The 17,714-nt window shown below is 37.2% G+C and overlaps 1 protein-coding gene across 3 annotated transcripts in view; it reads left to right on the top strand.

Moving 5' to 3' along the window:
* The window catches only part of MAN1A2 (mannosidase alpha class 1A member 2), a 207,292-nt gene that overhangs the window by 98,617 nt on the left and 90,961 nt on the right, over positions 1-17,714 (top strand). For all 3 annotated transcript variants that reach the window (XM_062192053.1, XM_062192054.1, XM_062192052.1), the window contains exons 6-7: positions 7,585-7,679; positions 14,731-14,854. In XM_062192053.1, the coding sequence (XP_062048037.1) occupies positions 7,585-7,679; positions 14,731-14,854 (219 nt within the window). The remainder of the gene's footprint in view (positions 1-7,584; positions 7,680-14,730; positions 14,855-17,714) is intronic.

Raw genomic sequence — 17,714 nt, forward strand, 5'->3', positions numbered from 1 at the left:
TTAGGGATGAAATCTAGGACAAGAGCAAGCCATAGAGAAGAATCCCTAGACTCTGCATACAACTCTGTCCAATTCCTTTGAGCTATGCATGAGTAGGGTAAACACCAAACAACTTAGGTATTGAAAAAATATTAGCAAAATTGGTAATGAATTTGGTTAACCTTTTAGCTTAATTGTTCAAGAAAGGAGAGAGAGAAGACAATGCCAACATCAGGAGCAAATGATATTATCAGTGTCAGGCTACATTTGCAGATTCCACAGACATTAAAAGCATAATAATGGAAAATTAAAAATTTGTAAGAAAATTAAACAACTTAGATATAATGGACAAATTCTCTGAAAAATAATCTCATGGAAATTAGTTTAAGATAAAGCAAGATGTATGAGTAACCACATATATAGTATTAATTCATAATAAATAAAACTATCCCACAAATTAGCTGCAAGTTAAATGGCTTTATTCATGAATTCTATCAAATGAACACAAAGGATAAGGAAGAAATAGCACCAATCTCCTACAAACTCTTTAACTGAGGAATAGGAAGCACTGCCCAACTCTTCTTCTGAGGCCAGTATAACACAAAAATCACAGAGAAAATGAGATAAATCATATAATCAGTGTGGTAAATTCACTGAAGCATTTGATGAGGTATTGTACTCTTAGGGATTAAAAACTCTGGCAAACTTATAGTAGCAGGTAATTTTTTTTTCCATTCTGATGAAAAACACCTATAGAAACTTGCCAGCAAATCCTATAAAATATCTTGATACCTGTCATTAATGTGCTGTACATTGTGATTTAATGTTATAACTAGTACTCCAACAGTATTTTTCACTTTGTGTTGCTATGTGAGGGCAAACTGTTGAAATCTTTACTTTATATATACTAAACTGATTTTCTGTATATAAAGAGAATTGAAAATGAATCTTGATGTGATTGGAAGGGGAGAGAGAGCAGGAAAGGGGAGGGTTGCGGGTGGGAGGGAAGTTATGGGGGTGGGGAAGCCATTGTAATCCGTAAGCTGTACTTTGGAAATTTATATTCATTAAATAAAAGCTTTAAAAAAAAAAATCAATGATTAGGACTCAAAATAAGGCCTTTTTTTTTTTTTTGACAGGCAGAGTGGATAGTGAGAGAGAGAGAGACAGATATTCCTTTTTGCCGTTGATTCACCCTCCAATGGCCGCCGTGGCCAGCGCGCTGTGCTGATCCAAAGCCAAGAGCCAGGTGCTTCTCCTGGTCTCCCATGCAGGTGCAGGGCCCAAGGACTTGGGCCATCCTCCACTGCCTTCCCAGGCCATTGCAGAGAGCTGGCCTGGAAGAGGGGCGACTGGGATAGCATCTGGCGCCCCAACCGGGACTAGAACCCTGTGTGCCGGCGCCACAAGGCGGAGGATTAGCCTGTTAAGCCACGGCGCCGGCCAAGGCCTACTCTTACTACTTAGATTCATCATTGTACTGAAGGAACTAGCATTGCAGTGAAGAAAAAAAAAAAAAAGACCTAATGCTATATTATGCAGCTTTTCGTTTTTGTGGATTCCTTAGGCTTTTCAGGAGGCGCAATCTTACTGTCTGCAAAGACAGTTTTGCTTCTTTTCCTTCCCTTGGTATCTTTCTCTGTGTAGCTAGGAACACCATCACAATATTGTTTCATTGTAGTCATCACTGCCCACGCACTGCAGTTTGTACTAATGGCCAAACTGATACTGGACACTGTTCTTCAAACTTTTTTGCAAGCTAGGTGAACTTGACACCACCTGTCAAGATAGTTCTCCACTATCTTCGGTCCTCAGCTTCCCTTTCTCTGCCTAATTTGGGTAGCAAAAGTTAAGGTCTTGTTTCTTTCTGCCTTAGTTGCAGAGGAGGCCTGTAAAAGTAAATTATGCGGCATTTGTAGCTTTTTTTAAGGCAAAAGACAGACCAAGGTTTCTTGTTTGTTTAACACAATAACAGTTTCCATCAAAAGTAAAGGAAGTACTTTTGAAGAGGTCAAAAGCTGTGAAAGACATTGTCTCAGGGATCTACTCACTCTTTAGCGTTCTCTGACTGGTTAATTCATATACAATAAAATGTACCCACTTTAAATGTGTAGTGTGTAATTATAATTTGAATTTTAACAAATACATGATAAACTGTTAGACTTTAAATCAGTATATTCTTTTTGGGAGATTATTTGGTGGTGTCAGGTAAGCATTTAAAATTTAAAATATTCTGATCCAGCAAACCAGTTCTAGGAATCTATTATCTAGCTGTAACAGGGTTGTTACCCAAAGGCATATATAAAGGGACTTTTCTTTGCAGTGCTATTTGTAGTAGCAAACATCTGACAAAAGATCTGAATGTTCATCCATAGGGGAATGGCTGAATAAATGATACACTTTTTAGTGTAGAATGATATGCAGTCATAAGCATGAGTTCAGATATTTTAACTGGGAGAAAACATTGGTATAATCAGTGACGAAAGTAAGTTAAAGACTAGAAGTCAGTCATAACTTGGTATATGTATGTATATTTCTGCATCCATTTATCCAGTCAGCCCGCCTTTGCTGTATTTTGATCAAGAACTTGTGGTAACTTGGTCTTAAATGGGGTGTAGACATGAGAGCTATGGGTGATTTTAAGAGATTGGGAAGAAAAATTTGGAAGGATTGAGTGATATTTTAGAGGGAAAGATGAGACTGAAGGAGTTGATCCTTTCTCCCAAGTTTCTGGTGTTTGTCACTATGATGGCAGGGCAGTTATTAGATACTGAGCACTTTAAGAATACTGGATTGCGGGAAGATGATCCGGAATTCATTTTAAGTACTTTGAGTTTCGGGGGATTTTGTTATATTTAAGTGAAAATAGATAGGAGAGAGATATAATGGGTTTGGTACTCAGTTAAGTGTTGATTAGAGATACAGATTGAAGAGTCAGTTGCTTTACAACTGATAATTGAAAACAAGCACATGTGAAATTGCCCAAGGAGACAGTTGAGGATCAGAAGAGGGGGCCTAGAATCCAGCCTCAGGAAACACAGTAACATGAAGGGCTATATCAAGGAGGATGATTTAACATTTTTAACTTTTGTATATTCATGTTCCTAGTTTTTTTAAAAGCAAGTATTTTACAATAAGTCATCACAATATATGAGTTATTTATCAGGGCCTCGTCAAGTGGCAGAGTCCATCAGGTTATTTGAACAGAGAACTTAATATAATGAATTATTAACTAGCATGAAATTAACTAGGGAAATGCTAGATTAAAAACAGTACCCTAAAGATATCATGGAGGGGACTCCTATAGAAGGTACCTAGAGCTGAGGGAATGTGTGGAATGGTTTTAATTATTAGAACTTCAATACTTCAGGAGGAAGGGCCATGCAGACTCATACTCAGACTGCTGTGGAAGAGTGTGCTGGCAAGTTAATGCTGCTGCTAACATCTTGAGAGTGAGGGTTGCAGAGGATGAAGCTGACTTTTAAAGTGTTAGAAAACCTGCAAAATGTATCTAGCTTCTGCTACGGGGAGAAATTAATGTGGCTGATGATGCAGAGTTAGAAAGCTGTCCATCATGGGCCTCAGTGTCCCTGCACACTTTGGCTGGGTATGCCAAGAGAGCAAGTCCCTGATTACTCTTTACCCAGATCATCACAGTTGTATTTGCATCACAAGATCAGGTAGTGTCTTACCTTGAACAAATAGACTTGCTTTTGCTTACTGTAAAAGATTCTCCAAGTTCAGTGTTGTCCTGTAAAGTAACCCATTCTGTGTAGGTCTTCCTGGGCCCTGTGCATCATCCCTGTGGGATCAGGGTGGATAAGGGGGCATGCACAATAGATGCAGACGAACTTGAAGCTTTGGCTGCTACTTTGCCATGAATAATATAGTTATTTATCTCTGACTCAGAAGGCTTGTGTCTTCTGCTGACATTGATGAAATTGTGGCATGCTAACTTGTTAGTTTGCAAGAAGAGTGGAGTCTTAGATTTCATTATGAATTTTAATTTTTTTTGAGAGGTATGTATGAATATGTTTCTGCCTCTTTGTGTTAATTGCAAGTTTTATAGTGACCTTCCATTGGTCCTAGACAACCTCTGTGTAGCCTTGATGTTTTTATTCATGGTGACAATGAAAAATTCATCTGGAATACAGCGTAGAGTCACTGAGGGAAAATATAAAAAAAGAGTTAAAATAATATTTAGTAGGAGAATTATGTTTAATGGAATAAATAATAATCTAAAAAGATACCCAAAACAAAGAAGAAACATTAAAAGCTTCCAAAGGGAAAAGGTCGATTACTTACAAAAGAATGACGGCTGACAGCCGAATTTTCAGCAACGGTAGATGCCAGAAGACATTAGAGTAATATCTGTACACTGCTGAGATAAAATAACTGCCTGCCCAGAATCTTATATTAGCCAAAATATCATTCAAGAAGGAGGATGTAAGATTTAAGACAAAGAGAGGTCTGTGTGTATGTATGTATACACACATATGTAAGCACATTAATTCATATATAACTAATATGTAAACATTAATTTATATATACAAATGAAACATTTTGAGGAATTTAATTCTAGCCTATAAAAATTAGCTCTGGAGCTAGTCTGCCTGAGTTAAATTCAAACTAACCACTTACCAGCTGTATGATCATAGGGAACACACAATTTATCTATTTTTACCACAGCTCCTCTTTTGTAAAATGGGGTAACAGTAATAATCTCTTTGGGTAATTGTGAGGATTAAGCGAATCAGTAAATTTTTTTTCATTATAATCATCATTGTTATTCCAGCACTTTTGTAGGACATGATAAAAGTTCTTAAAGTCCCTGTAGGTTAGCATTGAATATCTTAGGGAGATGGACTTGCTATGGAAGAGGAAAGCAGTAATTTACTTGTTTATTGTAATTCTCTATATCCTTTGGCTTATTCAGTTAATTCATTCAATATTTGTTAAGTACCTATTATGTGTTAGGCACTGTTTCAAGCGTTGATAATAAAATAGTGAATTAAAAGGCCAAAAAAAAAAAAAATTCCTGTCCACTTATGGGTTATGTCTTGCTGTGCTGAAAACAGGTAATGAACAAGGTGGGTGTGTGAAAAATATGTGTGTAAAAGCATTTATTGTTCTTAAGGAATAACAAAAGGGACTGGTAGAGCTGAAGTCGAGTGCACAAGGGACCCAGTGCATGAAACAAGGGGTGAGGCCTTAGACATAATATGGATCCACCTCTTATAAAGGGTTGTGCCTTTTCTAAGAACTGTGGCTTTTACTCAGAATGAGATAGGAAGCTGCTTGATGGTTCTAAACCCTTGACTTCTCTAACATTTTCACTGCTAAGTTGAGAATGGGCTTTTGGGAGTATTACCTTAGTAACAAATAAATGTAATAAACAATTGAAAACTATTCAAATGTCACTTCCCTCCTCGAGTGTACAGTAGGGGGCAGGCATTTGACTCAGCAGTTAAGGTTAAGGTGCTGCCTGGGATGACTATATTCATATCTGAGTGCCTGGGTTTGAGTCCTGGCCCCATGCTTATTCCGGCTTCCTGCTGGTGAGCACCCTAGGAGCTCAAGTACTTGGGTCCCTGGCACCCATGTGGATAGAATTCTGGGCCCCTGACTTTGGCCTGGCCCAGCCCCATCTGTTGTGGACATTTAGGGAGTGAACTGGTAGAGAGGAGTTCTGTATCTCACTCTTTCAAATAAATAAATATTAAATAAATAACAAAATTTGAGAAATTCTAAAAGAAAGAAAAAAAGATTTTTAATGGTTCTGTGTTACTTAGTATGTTCCCTTAACTTTCATTATTTGAAGTCTTGCCACTTTGTAGCTGTTAAATACAACTACTTCCAATTCTTTTGGATTTAGAGTTAGTTCTCCCAATGCTAATTCTTCTAAACCCAACACTAATTTTACTAGTTCTTTTGCTTTAAAGATTTTATTTATTTATTTGAGAGAGAATTACAGGCAGAGGAAGAGACAGAGAGAAAGGTCTTCCATCTGCTGGTTCACTCCCCAGATGGCCACAATAGCTGGAGCTAAGCCACTGATCCGAAGCCAGGAGCCGGGAGCTTCTTCCAATTCTCCCATATTGGTGCAGGGGCCCAAACACTTGGGTCATCTTCCACTGTTTTCCCAGGCCGTAAGCTGAGAGCTGGATTGGAAGAGGAGCAGCCAGGACTTGAACTGGTGCCCATATGGGATGCCAGTGCCACAGGTGGAGGCTTAGGCTACCACGCCAAAGTGCTGGCCCCACCTAGGCTAATTCTATTATCTATAATTTTTTAAATAGAAATAACTAGAAAATTTTATATAATGAACATTAAATACATAACTTTTTTTTATAAAAGTAAATGTTTTAGAAGTCTTCATTTAAGTACAGTTGAGGCTCTAAAACATGTGAATGATTGATTTGCTTTCATCATCCTGTCAGGAGTCCTAGTTGTAGAAAATAATCCATTTTAGCTAATAATTTGTTAGAGAGTACTTGACTAGTTAACAGAATCTCCACAGGGACTGAAAAATAGTCAACTTGAAACCGTGCAGCCAAGTGAAATGGTCAGGCATACCCTTTAGCAGATTGAGTGCCAACTCTTGTCTTCACTGCTCACTTGAAGCTGGACACTAGTCACGAGAACTTCTGTTAGAGCTACCGAAGAAGAATCAGATAGTGCCGCCGTTTTCTAACAAGACAGACAGCCTCCATTACATGACTGCTGCCTCAGTGCACTCACGTCCTTCTTCCAAACAGCACATTGTGTTTAGACTTGGTAGTGTTTTGATAATATCTAGACCTCATAGCTGGAATGGAATCTAGGAAATATTATATACTTGTATAGTTTTTCATCCATGAAGTATGCTTGAAGGGAGATTCACATGGGTGCTGGGTTTCTGCAACATTGATAAAGACATGGAAGTAAAAATGACAGTCCTTTTACAATTATCAGCTTGAATTTGATAATAGCACCTAAGTTTAAGTTTGGAAACCACTGATGATTAGGCAGTTTATTGTTTGGGGTACCAAATGACAACAGTTGGAACTTGAAGGTACAGCTTGTATAACTCACAAACTAAATGTGGAATGTGAATACCTATGTTAATTTATTTCCTTTTTATAATGTGGTTAGACCTTAATGGAAAATGTTGAGACATAAACTTACATTCTTACAACATTTCAAGGGCATTTATACTTGCAGTTTCACCTTTTTTTAATATTTGAACTAAGCTTGTGTATCTTGGATTAAAAAACCATAGCCAAATTTTTCTCTTAGTTTTTTTGTTTGTTTGTTTGTTTGTGTATGTGTGTGTGTGCCTGATGAAAATATAGGTAGTTAACTTCAACATCAAAAAACATCTTTCTTTTCTTTTCAGTTGGTTGTTCTTTCAGGTCTTCACATGCTGGACAGCTTTCCTCAGCACTCAGTTTGCAAACATTTTCTGTGATTGCTGTATGCCCTGTTGTAACAATGAGATACCTTTTCCCAGCTTGTGCTTCCATGTACCCAGTACATTGTGGTGTGCATACTGTGAGAGGCAGCAGTAAGCAAATGCCTACTGATGGCTGTAATTTATCAATATTCATGTTCTTTGAATCTCAGATATTCAAGACTAAAGCAGTACAATTGGCTGAGAAACTCCTTCCTGCTTTTAACACGCCTACTGGGATTCCCTGGGCAATGGTGAATCTGAAAAGGTAAATTCTATTTTAAGTGGTTATTCCTGTTCTGGGAGAATTAAATTAACTGATTTAATTTTTTTATACCTTTGTGGTCTTAAAAGTTTCTAATGATCTGATCCCACCATGCTTTCCAAGACTTAAAATTGTTTTCCTCTGAATATATGCAAAATCATTTTCTATAATAAATTTACTGATTTTTTTAAAAAAAAATTTCCTTTATTTCATAACAGGTTACTTGCCTTAACATTATTCCATTTAGCACTCCTTGTTCCTCTGAGTCCAGGTTTTTCTTTCTCATTCACATGGTTATATGTATTTGTTTCTTTTATTTGTTTATCCATTTCCATTTAGTCCTATAATGGATTCAGTGTACTTTCCCTCTTTTTGTGTGCCATCTTTTGATCTTATAAGTCAAAAATAGAAAACAGTATACTTGGAAATTATCAATATGAAGCGGAGACATAATTCATAATGTTCACTGTAGGGACAATTACTGAAGTTCAGAATGAACTGCTAAAATTAATTCTTTGCAGTCAATTTTATTAAGGAAAGCACTGATTTTTCACTTAGAAGTGTATGAAATGTTTTCTTCAAACAGCTTTCCTAAATCATATAAAGATATAAAATTAAAATTTGAATGATGTCAGAGTAGTTTAACTTTTATTTAAATAATTTATGCTGACTAAAATTTTTGCTGCTCATTTTTTCTCCAAGTAAGATGTATTATTCATTTTCTTGTTAAAGTATGGGAATTACATGCAAATCTGATTTTTGCTTCCTTAGACTCAAACCTTTTAGAACTAAAGTTAGAAACATTTTTCTGGAGATGTGAATTTTGACTTTATTTGAAAAAAAATAAAAAGCAAGTTAATCTATTTCAGTGATTTCTTTCTAATGGAGAACTTTAGATTTATATTGAGAAATTAGGATTAATACAAAAAAAGAAATTAAATTTATTCTCTGATTTCATGTTCTGTATAAAATGTAGATTACTTCCTTTTTGAGGCAAAAGTTGACTAGTGTTCATAGCAACCTCTGTCACTGTAAAGCCAACTGATGTTGTGTATATGCTTGATCTCTTTCTTTAGTCTCAGGACAGATTCTGGTATTTTCTTCAGAATCGTCAAATTAAACGGCCTTCTTAGATGATAACTAAAGACTAATTCTGACAAGAAGAAAAGACTGGAGGCCATTCTTTTTTGTTGTCTGCATAGAAGAATGAAGAATCAAGTTCAAATTACAGAACTTAAATTTTCAGATTAAGAATAAAATAAAAGTTTTCAAGGTTTATGTGCTGAGCATTTTATAAGCTGTATTTTCATTTAATTTCTTTGAATTTATTTATACAACCTCATAATTTTACTTGAGTTTATATACGTGTGTATATTATATAAAAATACATGTATATAGGCCGGCGCCGCAGCTCACTAGGCTAATCCTCTGCCTAGTGGCGCCGGTACACCGGGTTCTAGTCCCGCTCGGGGTGCCGGATTCTGTCCCGGTTGCCCCTCTTCCAGGCCAGCTCTCTCCTGTGGCCCAGGAGTGCAGTGGAGGATGGCCTAAGTGCTTGGGTCCCTGCACCCCATGGGAGACCAGGAGAAGCACCTGGCTCCTGGCTTCGGATCAGCGCAGTGCGTCGGCTGCAGCGCACTGGCCGCGGCGGCCACTGGAGGGTGAACCAACGGAAAAGGAAGACTTTTCTCTCTGTCTCTCTCTCTCACTGTCCACTCTGCCTGTCAAAAAAAAAAAAAAAATACATGTAGATAAATATGTAAATACGTTTCATATATGGTATTGCGATTTTTAGAAAAGCCCTTTTCCCCCATTTTTTTTGCTAGGATATTCAAGCTTTCCACACATAAACCTGTTCCTAATCTTACTACCTGAACATCAACCTGCGTTAACAATCTAGCATGTTTCTCCTCTGTGGTATAGCTTTCTTAAATTGTTTGTTTACTTAAATTGAATGCTTGCTTTTCTGCTTCTTACCTTGATACCTCATCTGATAAAGCTCTAAATCAGTCTTTGTGATGACTAAAAAAATGAGGTGTGGGGAAGTTATGTAATAATGTAGTCTTTTATTTCTGTGACAATGGCATTTGGTCTTTTCCATCATTTTCCCTGTTACCTGTGTCCTGTTACCTCCTCCTGTGTCCTTCTCTATAAGTTATTCTTAAGAATATGATTGCAGGATCAGGAGGCACATGCCTTTTTAAAACCCTTTCCCCCTTGTAATACAGATTCTCACATGTGCGGTTGCTGGATAAAAGGAATGTGTATTTTTAAATGTAATAGGTACTGCCAAAATGCTTTCCAAAAAGGTGTATCACATTTCACTAACAGCATGTAGGAGTACCTGAATGTCTAGATATAAGCTCTTTTTAATTTTGAGAAACTGGTGGCTAAAAGGTGTTACTTACTGTTATTTTGTATTTTCTGACTAGCAAATTTGAACACCCTTTCCATAAAATTATTGGACATGTATAATTGCTGTTTTAAGGACTGCTTATTCCTAAGTGTTGTTTGGGTTGTCTTTTTCTCATTAATTTTAAAGTGCTTTGTAGATTATAGAATTAATTCTTTTCTCCCTGTCCTACTACTTATGTCTTGCATTTACTTATAATTTGTTATTCATAAGTTTAAAATTTATATATATTCAAATGCATCTTTTATAATTTTGTTTATAATCTTTGTTAAAATGATTGTCTACTCACATTTTTATATTCTAGATTATATGGAAGTAATTTAATACTGCTTTAGTGAAGTATGGAATTAGTTGTAGTTCTCAGTTGTTCATATTTATCAAATTGAGGAAATTTCCTATTTCACTGAGAGGTTTTTTTTTTTTAATTTTTTTTTTTTTGACAGGCAGAGTGGACAGTGAGAGAGAGACAGAGAGAAAGGTCTTCCTTTTTGCCGTTGGTTCACCCTCCAATGGCCGCCGCGGTAGGCGCGCTGTGGCCGGCGCACCGCGCTGATCCGAAGCCAGGAGCCAGGTGCTTCTCCTGGTCTCCCATGGGGTGCAGGGCCCAAGCACTTGGGCCATCCTCCACTGCACTCCTGGGCCACAGGAGAGAGCTGGCCTGGAAGAGGGGCAACAGGGACAGGATCGGTGCCCCGACCGGGACTAGAACCCAGTGTGCCGGCGCCGCAAGACAGAGGATTAGCCTATTGAGCTGCGGCGCCGGCCTCTGAGAGGTTTTTTTTTTAATTTTAATCATGAATGGATGTTGATGTTGCTGGGTATGTTTTATTCATTTGTGGAGATGGTCATAATTTTTTTGCTTTTGTTCCAATATAAATTACTTACAAGATTTTCAAATGTTAAATCAATTATGAGTTCTTTGGGTACTTCTTGGTCATAATATATTATCTTCTTTATGCTTTCTTGGTTTTGATTCCCTGATGCTTTTTTGAAACTTTATTAATGGATACTGTTTTTATTTTTTTTTTTTGTAATACTTTTAGCAGGTGTTGGTATAAGTTATCTGGCATCATGAAATGGGGAATATTCTTCTCCCTCTGTTTTCTGAAATAATTTATGTAATGCTGATGTTACTTCTTCATTAAATGTTGGATATATTCACCTACAAGTATCTGGGCCAAAATTTTCTTTGTGGGAGGTTTTTAATAGTTTACTTTTTCTAATATATACCAGACATCTCTAAACTTCTATTGCTTGTGGTCAGAAAGTGAGAAATATTTTTTTGCTTGTTTTTGTTTTTTAGTATTCAGTGCAGAGTTTTTGTTATTTGAGATTTCTGAATATCTATAAAATAGATGTGAAATGTAATATCTATACTTTCATTTTGATTAGTTAGAAAAACCAAAACATTGGAGCATTAATTATTCCCTGGGTGAGTTTTGAGAGCTCATCATCTCTTTATAGCTATATAACTGGAATTTTTCTGCTTTTGGCAGTGCTGTATCTTGTTATTAGGGTTTTCTTATTTTTCTGAATTGTTAAGATACAGGTGTCACATTTAATATTGTAGATTCTTTCTCTGAGGCTGTATGTAAAATAAAAAGTGAAAATCTAGTGTAACATTTGGTATTTTGAAAAGTGAATGGGCCTTTTCTTTGTGACTTTTGGCTAGAAAGGTTTTTTGTTTGTTTTAAGATTGATTGATTGATTTGAAAGGCAGACAGAGAGAGAGGAAGAATCTTTCATCTGCAGGTTTACTTCTCAAATAGCTGCAGCAGCCAGGCCTGGGCCAAGTGAAAGCCAAGAGCCAGGAACTCCATGTAGGTCTCCCATGTGGGTGGCAGGGGCCTAAGTCTGCTTCCTTCTTAGGCAGGGAGCTGGATTGTAAGCATAGTAGCTAGGACTCTGATACTGGCTGCCAGCATCCCATGTGGTGGCTTAACCACTGCACCCAACCTTGGCCCCTGGCCAGAAGGTTTTGCATGGAATAGTAAACTATTGGACTTCCAAGCTTTGTGTTTGTTTTTGACCGCATTATAATCCATTTGCTTTGCTGAAACCTAGGTGATCTTTCTAAATAGCAGACTTTGTTCCTTAACTATTATGTTAAATTCCTTTAAATTATCAATGACTTTCCATCACACTTAAAAATCCTAAAATTTTATCCCTGCCTACTGAATTCTTGAATAGTTTGGATTATAAGTAGCTCTCTACCCTCATTCCTTATCTTTCTTTTCCCCTGAATTTCTGAGCTTCAGCCACACTAACCTTCCTTTTGCTCTTTTCCCTACTAGGATTTTCCTTCTTCCAGATGTGTTCATCACTGGCTCCTTCTCATCATTCAGGTCTCAGTTTTCACATCCTGTCATCTTCAGAAGCTCTCTAACATAATACCTAAAGGACTTCTTTTAACTCACTTTCTATTTCTAGTACGAAGTAATCTATTTCTCTATTTAATCTCCTTAAAGTGAGGATAACTGCTTAAATCATCTTATTTATTATAGAAGCAGGAATTTTAGATTTCAGGTTCACCACTCTCTCACAGCACAATAGGCACTTATTGTGAAATAAATGACGTCTTATATAATTACTATTATATGCATATTTTCTTTGATTCTTATTTTTAGCTGTAAAAATTTATTAGTGGTATCTGCCTTTAATAATTTCAAAGAAAATGTAAAAATAACACCAAACAAACTTTAAGCAAGATTGTGTTATCTTTTTTAATGTTTTCTCAACACAGATGAATATAGCACATTGAATTGGCAGTATAGAAATGGATATGAGGAAAAGATTTAAAGGTTTAAAAAAGAGGGAGGGGGTGTTTGGCTCATTTAAGATGCCCACATCCCATATTGGAGTACCTGAGTTTGAGTCCCTGCCACACTTCTAAACCAGCTCCCTGCTAATGCACACTCTGGGAGGCAGCAGGTGATGACTCAAATATTTAGGTCCCTGCCACCCATGTGAGAGACCCAGATGGAGTTCTGGGCTCCTGGCTTCAAGCTAGCCCAACCCCGGTTATTGGGGCCCTTTTCTTTTGTCTTTCTGTCTGTCTGTCTGTCTGTCTCTCTCTCTCCTTTCCCTTCTTCTCAGTAATACTGTGCCTTTCAAATAAATAAAACTTAAAAAAGATTTTTTTCATCAAGTCATTAGTGACTCTGTAACTGCACATGGACAGGGCAAATCTCAAAGAAACAGACAGGAATTTATAAAAGGCGCCTAAAGGGCTAAGGAGAAAATTTCATAACTACGTAGTACCAGGGAGAAGCCAACATAGAGGAGCCATGTTAAATACGCCTGGCTTCCACTGAGGACCTGGAGGCCCCTGTCCAGAAGTAGGGGTAAAACTTACATAGACTATCCTTAACAAAGCCTAAAACCAAGGTAATCTGCATGTACTCAACCCATGGTTTAGAAGAAAGTTAACTTTCTTAGAAGATATCATTCTAAAACTTCTATAATTTTTTCTTTATTTAGTCTAACTTTAAATAAAAAATTATAGGGGCCAGTGCTGGGGCATAGAAGGTTAATGCTCCACCTGCAGTGATAGCATCCCATATGGGCGCTGGTTTGAGTCATGGCTGCTTCACTTCCAATCCAGCTCCCTGCTGATGAGCCTGGGAGTGGCAGCAGAAGATGGCCCAAGTTGTTGGGCCTCTGCACCCACTTGGGAGACCTGGAGGAAGCTTCTGGCTCCTGGCTTCGGCTTGGCCCAGTCCCAACCATTGCTGCCATTTGGGGGATGAACCAGTGGGTGGAAGTGCTCTCTCTCCTTATCTCTGCCTTTCAAATACATAAATAAATCTTAAAAAAAATTTTTTTTTAATTATAGGACAGACTTTAAAAAAAAAATCAGAAACATATCCTAAATATTGTATCTATACAAATGAAATGTGCACAGGACTATTCATTGTAAAAGCATTCATAATAAAATATTGAAAATATCCCAAGGAACCATCAATGTGGAATTGATTAAGTCTGTTATGTCTATTTATAGAATGTAGTCGTTTTCACACCAGTAATACTAGCATTTAGGGCAGGACAGTTCTTTATTGTATGATACTATTCTGACCATTCCAGGAAATTTTAATTTCTTTTGTCTTAGCACAGTGAAACCAAATTGTAGTTTCAAGGTTTCAATTCAAAATACTGTCATAAATTATCATATGCCTCTGGAGTGGCACATTCCAAATTGAGAATCATTTATATCATGGAGTTCTGTGCAACTTTCAAAAAATGGGAAAGCTGCCTGTCAACTGATAGGAAAGACCACTAATGTAGTTCTTCTTAAGAGTAAAATACAAGGACGGAGCAGGAAGTGTAGTTTAAGAAAAGAGAAAAGGAAGAATATGCATTTGAAGTGCCATGAATGCGTAAGAAGTCCTGTAGTAAAATGTAAGAAACTAATGATTGTGATCTTGAATTCTGATAGGGTGAAGGGAAATGAGAATGGGTGAAATGTATTTACTGTATACCTTTTTATATTGTCCTGATTTAGTAAGCAAATAAAACTAGATAAAAATAGGCTGTCATGTTAAATATAATAATTTCTAAGGAACTTTTTAAAAAGGTATATATTCATTTTCAAACATTTTGGTTTTCCCTCCAAACCTGCCTCCTATTTTCTCTTTCTTTCAGTGGAGTTGGGCGAAACTGGGGCTGGGCTTCTGCAGGTAGCAGCATTTTGGCTGAATTTGGTACACTACATATGGAGTTTGTCCATCTCAGCTACTTGACAGGAAACCTGGTTTACTACAACAAGGTTAGTTTTTTTTCCTTTATCTCTTTGTTATAAAAGCATCCTTTAAAATTTGTCCAAATGCTTGATTAATGCTTAAAATGCTTGCCTTCCTAGATACAGGTTTATCAAGGCCCTGGCCTTCGTTAATTTATTTTAATCACTCAAAGAAATGCACATATTTAAAGTGTTTATTGTTATTTGATTAGTTGTAATTACTGTTAGGTTTTTAAAAAATTATAGGGGCAGGTTTTAAGCTGCCACCAGGAATGCTGCATCTCATATCAGAGGACCTGTGATCGAGTCCCACCTCTGCTTCAAACCAGCTTCCTGCTGATGTGCACCTTGGGAAGCACAGGTGATGTCTCAAGTACTTGAGTCCCTGCCACCCATATAGGAAACCTGGTTGAAGTTCCTGCCTCCTAGCTTTGGCCTGGCCCAGACCTAACTATTGGAGGCATTTGGGGAGTGAGCCAGTGGATGGAAGCGTGCTCTTGTGCCTGCTCACTCACTCTGTCTCTTTCTGGAGCTCTGCCTTTCAAATAAATAAAAATAAGTAAACTTTTAAAAATTCTGTTGCCATTTCTATTCAGCTTTGTGCTGAAGTTCCTAACCAGTATGATAAGAAAAAGTAATGAACAGAAGTTTTAAGAATTAAAAGGGAAGAAAGAAAATAGTCATTATTTATAGATTATATGATTGCCTAATATATTAAGACAGTCTACATTTAAATGACTAGAAATAAGAATTTAAGGTCTTTTCAGTAATAAAAATCAGTAGCATTTCTCTTCATTAGCTACAAAAGGCCAGAAGGTGTCATTTTATAAAGAGATACATTATATGATAAGACCAAAAGTATAAATTTCCTACAAATAAATCCAAGAAGAGTGCAAAACTGTATTAAATAGCATTGAAAAGGACCTATGGAGAGATTTATTGTATTCATGTATAGGGAAATAATATGATAAAAATTTCAGTCATCTCAAATTGATCTGCAGCACCTATTCATTGCCAAACAAATCACCAGTGGCCCATTTTTAAAAATGAAACTTTACAAGATACTTCTAGAATGTAATATGATAGGGTAACATTCAGGACATTTCAGGAAATCATGTTGGGTAAATTTGCATAACCACATTACCAGCACTGACATAGTGTAGTGTAGGTGAGTAGAGACAAATAGACTAACAAATAAAATATAGAGTTCTTAAACAGACTCATATATATATATGGAGACATGTTATGACAAGGATAGCATAGCACTGTGGATTATAACAGTTCCATTAATAAATTCTCTTGAGTGCCGGCGCCGTGGCTTAACAGGCTAATCCTCCGCCTTGTGGCGCCAGCACACCGGGTTCTAGTCCCGGTCGGGGCACCGGATTCTGTCCCGGTTGCCCCTCTTCCAGGCCAGCTCTCTGCTGTGGCCCGGGAAGGCAGTGGAGGATGGCTCAGGTCCTTGGGCCCTGCACCCGCATGGGAGACCAGGAGAAGCATCTGGCCCCTGGCTTCGGATCAGCGAGATGCGCTGGCCGCAGCAGCCATTGGAGGGTGAACCAACGGCAAAAAGGATGACCTTTCTCTCTGGCTCTCTCTCTCACTATCCACTCTGCCTGTCAAAAAAAAAAAAAAAATTCTCTTGAGTAAAGAACCATTTTTAAATAAAAAGATTTATTATTTATTTCAAAGGCAGAGTGAAGGAGAGAGAGAGAGGTGGAAAGGTAGACATAGAGAAACACCTTCCATCTGCTGGTCACTCCCCAAATGACCCCAGTAGCCAAGTCTGTGCCAGGCTGAAGACAGAAGCTCCATTATGGTCTCTCACATGGGTGGCAGGGGTCCAAGTGCTTGGGCCATCTGCTGCTGCTATCCCAAGTAAGTTAGCAGGGAGCTGAATCAGAAGTGAAGTAGCCAGGAATCAAACAGGAACTCCAATATTAGGATGCATGTGTTGCAAGCTGCAGCTTAACCTGCTGTACCATGATGCTGGCCTTCAGTGGGTTTTTAAAATGGGAAACCAAAATATTATTTAGTAAATATATCCTACAACCCAGTAATTCTTTGGTATGTGTGTTTGTATCTTACATAGATATGTCTGTATTAGTGATTTATATGATGTAACACAGCAGTGAAAATAAATGAATTATGGTTATTTTCATCAACTCGAAAAGTATAAAAAAACTTTTATAAAGTTGAAAACAAATAGAACTGAACAATATATTGTTATGGATTCAGAAGTGGTTTTAATTAAGTCAAAGTAATAATGAACATGAAATTTAGAACTTTAAATACTTTAGATACAAGGTGAATGAGTAGTAGTAAAGAGACCATCCCTAAGTGTTTATAGTGTTGTATTTTTTAACTTGAGGTGTGAATAACATCTGTATGTCATCTATGTATGTATGTATGTATGTATGTCTGTATCTATCTGTCTGTCTATTCTGTATTCCTTTAAGGACAACTTTCAGGTAAAGACAGCAAAATGGAGCCAGACTGCAGAATTTTTCCTGCTTTCACTAACTAACAATGGAAATAGTAAAGATCAACAAAATTAACCAACAGCAATAAGAGAAGGAAAAGTGGCAGATGTATGTCATACACATACACAATGATGATCTCCAACATGAGTATAGATAGCATCCATGAGCCTATTACTAAAACTAACTGATGTCGAAATCCAGCCAGATGAAAGGCGATAAGAAACCATGTGATAAAAGAGTTAGTGATGTGTTCAAGTCCAGAAAAGTATGTTTAAGGTCCTGTGAAAAAAATTTTTTCCCAAGTCATTTAAACTAACCAAGTAATCTGCCCAAGTATACAGATTACATTATCTAGCAAACAGGCATGAATCCAGGTGTTATAGCCTTTTTATACCCTCCCCCTT

This window comes from Lepus europaeus, chromosome 5 (genome assembly GCF_033115175.1).
Source record: "Lepus europaeus isolate LE1 chromosome 5, mLepTim1.pri, whole genome shotgun sequence".
Classification (NCBI taxonomy): domain Eukaryota; kingdom Metazoa; phylum Chordata; class Mammalia; order Lagomorpha; family Leporidae; genus Lepus; species Lepus europaeus.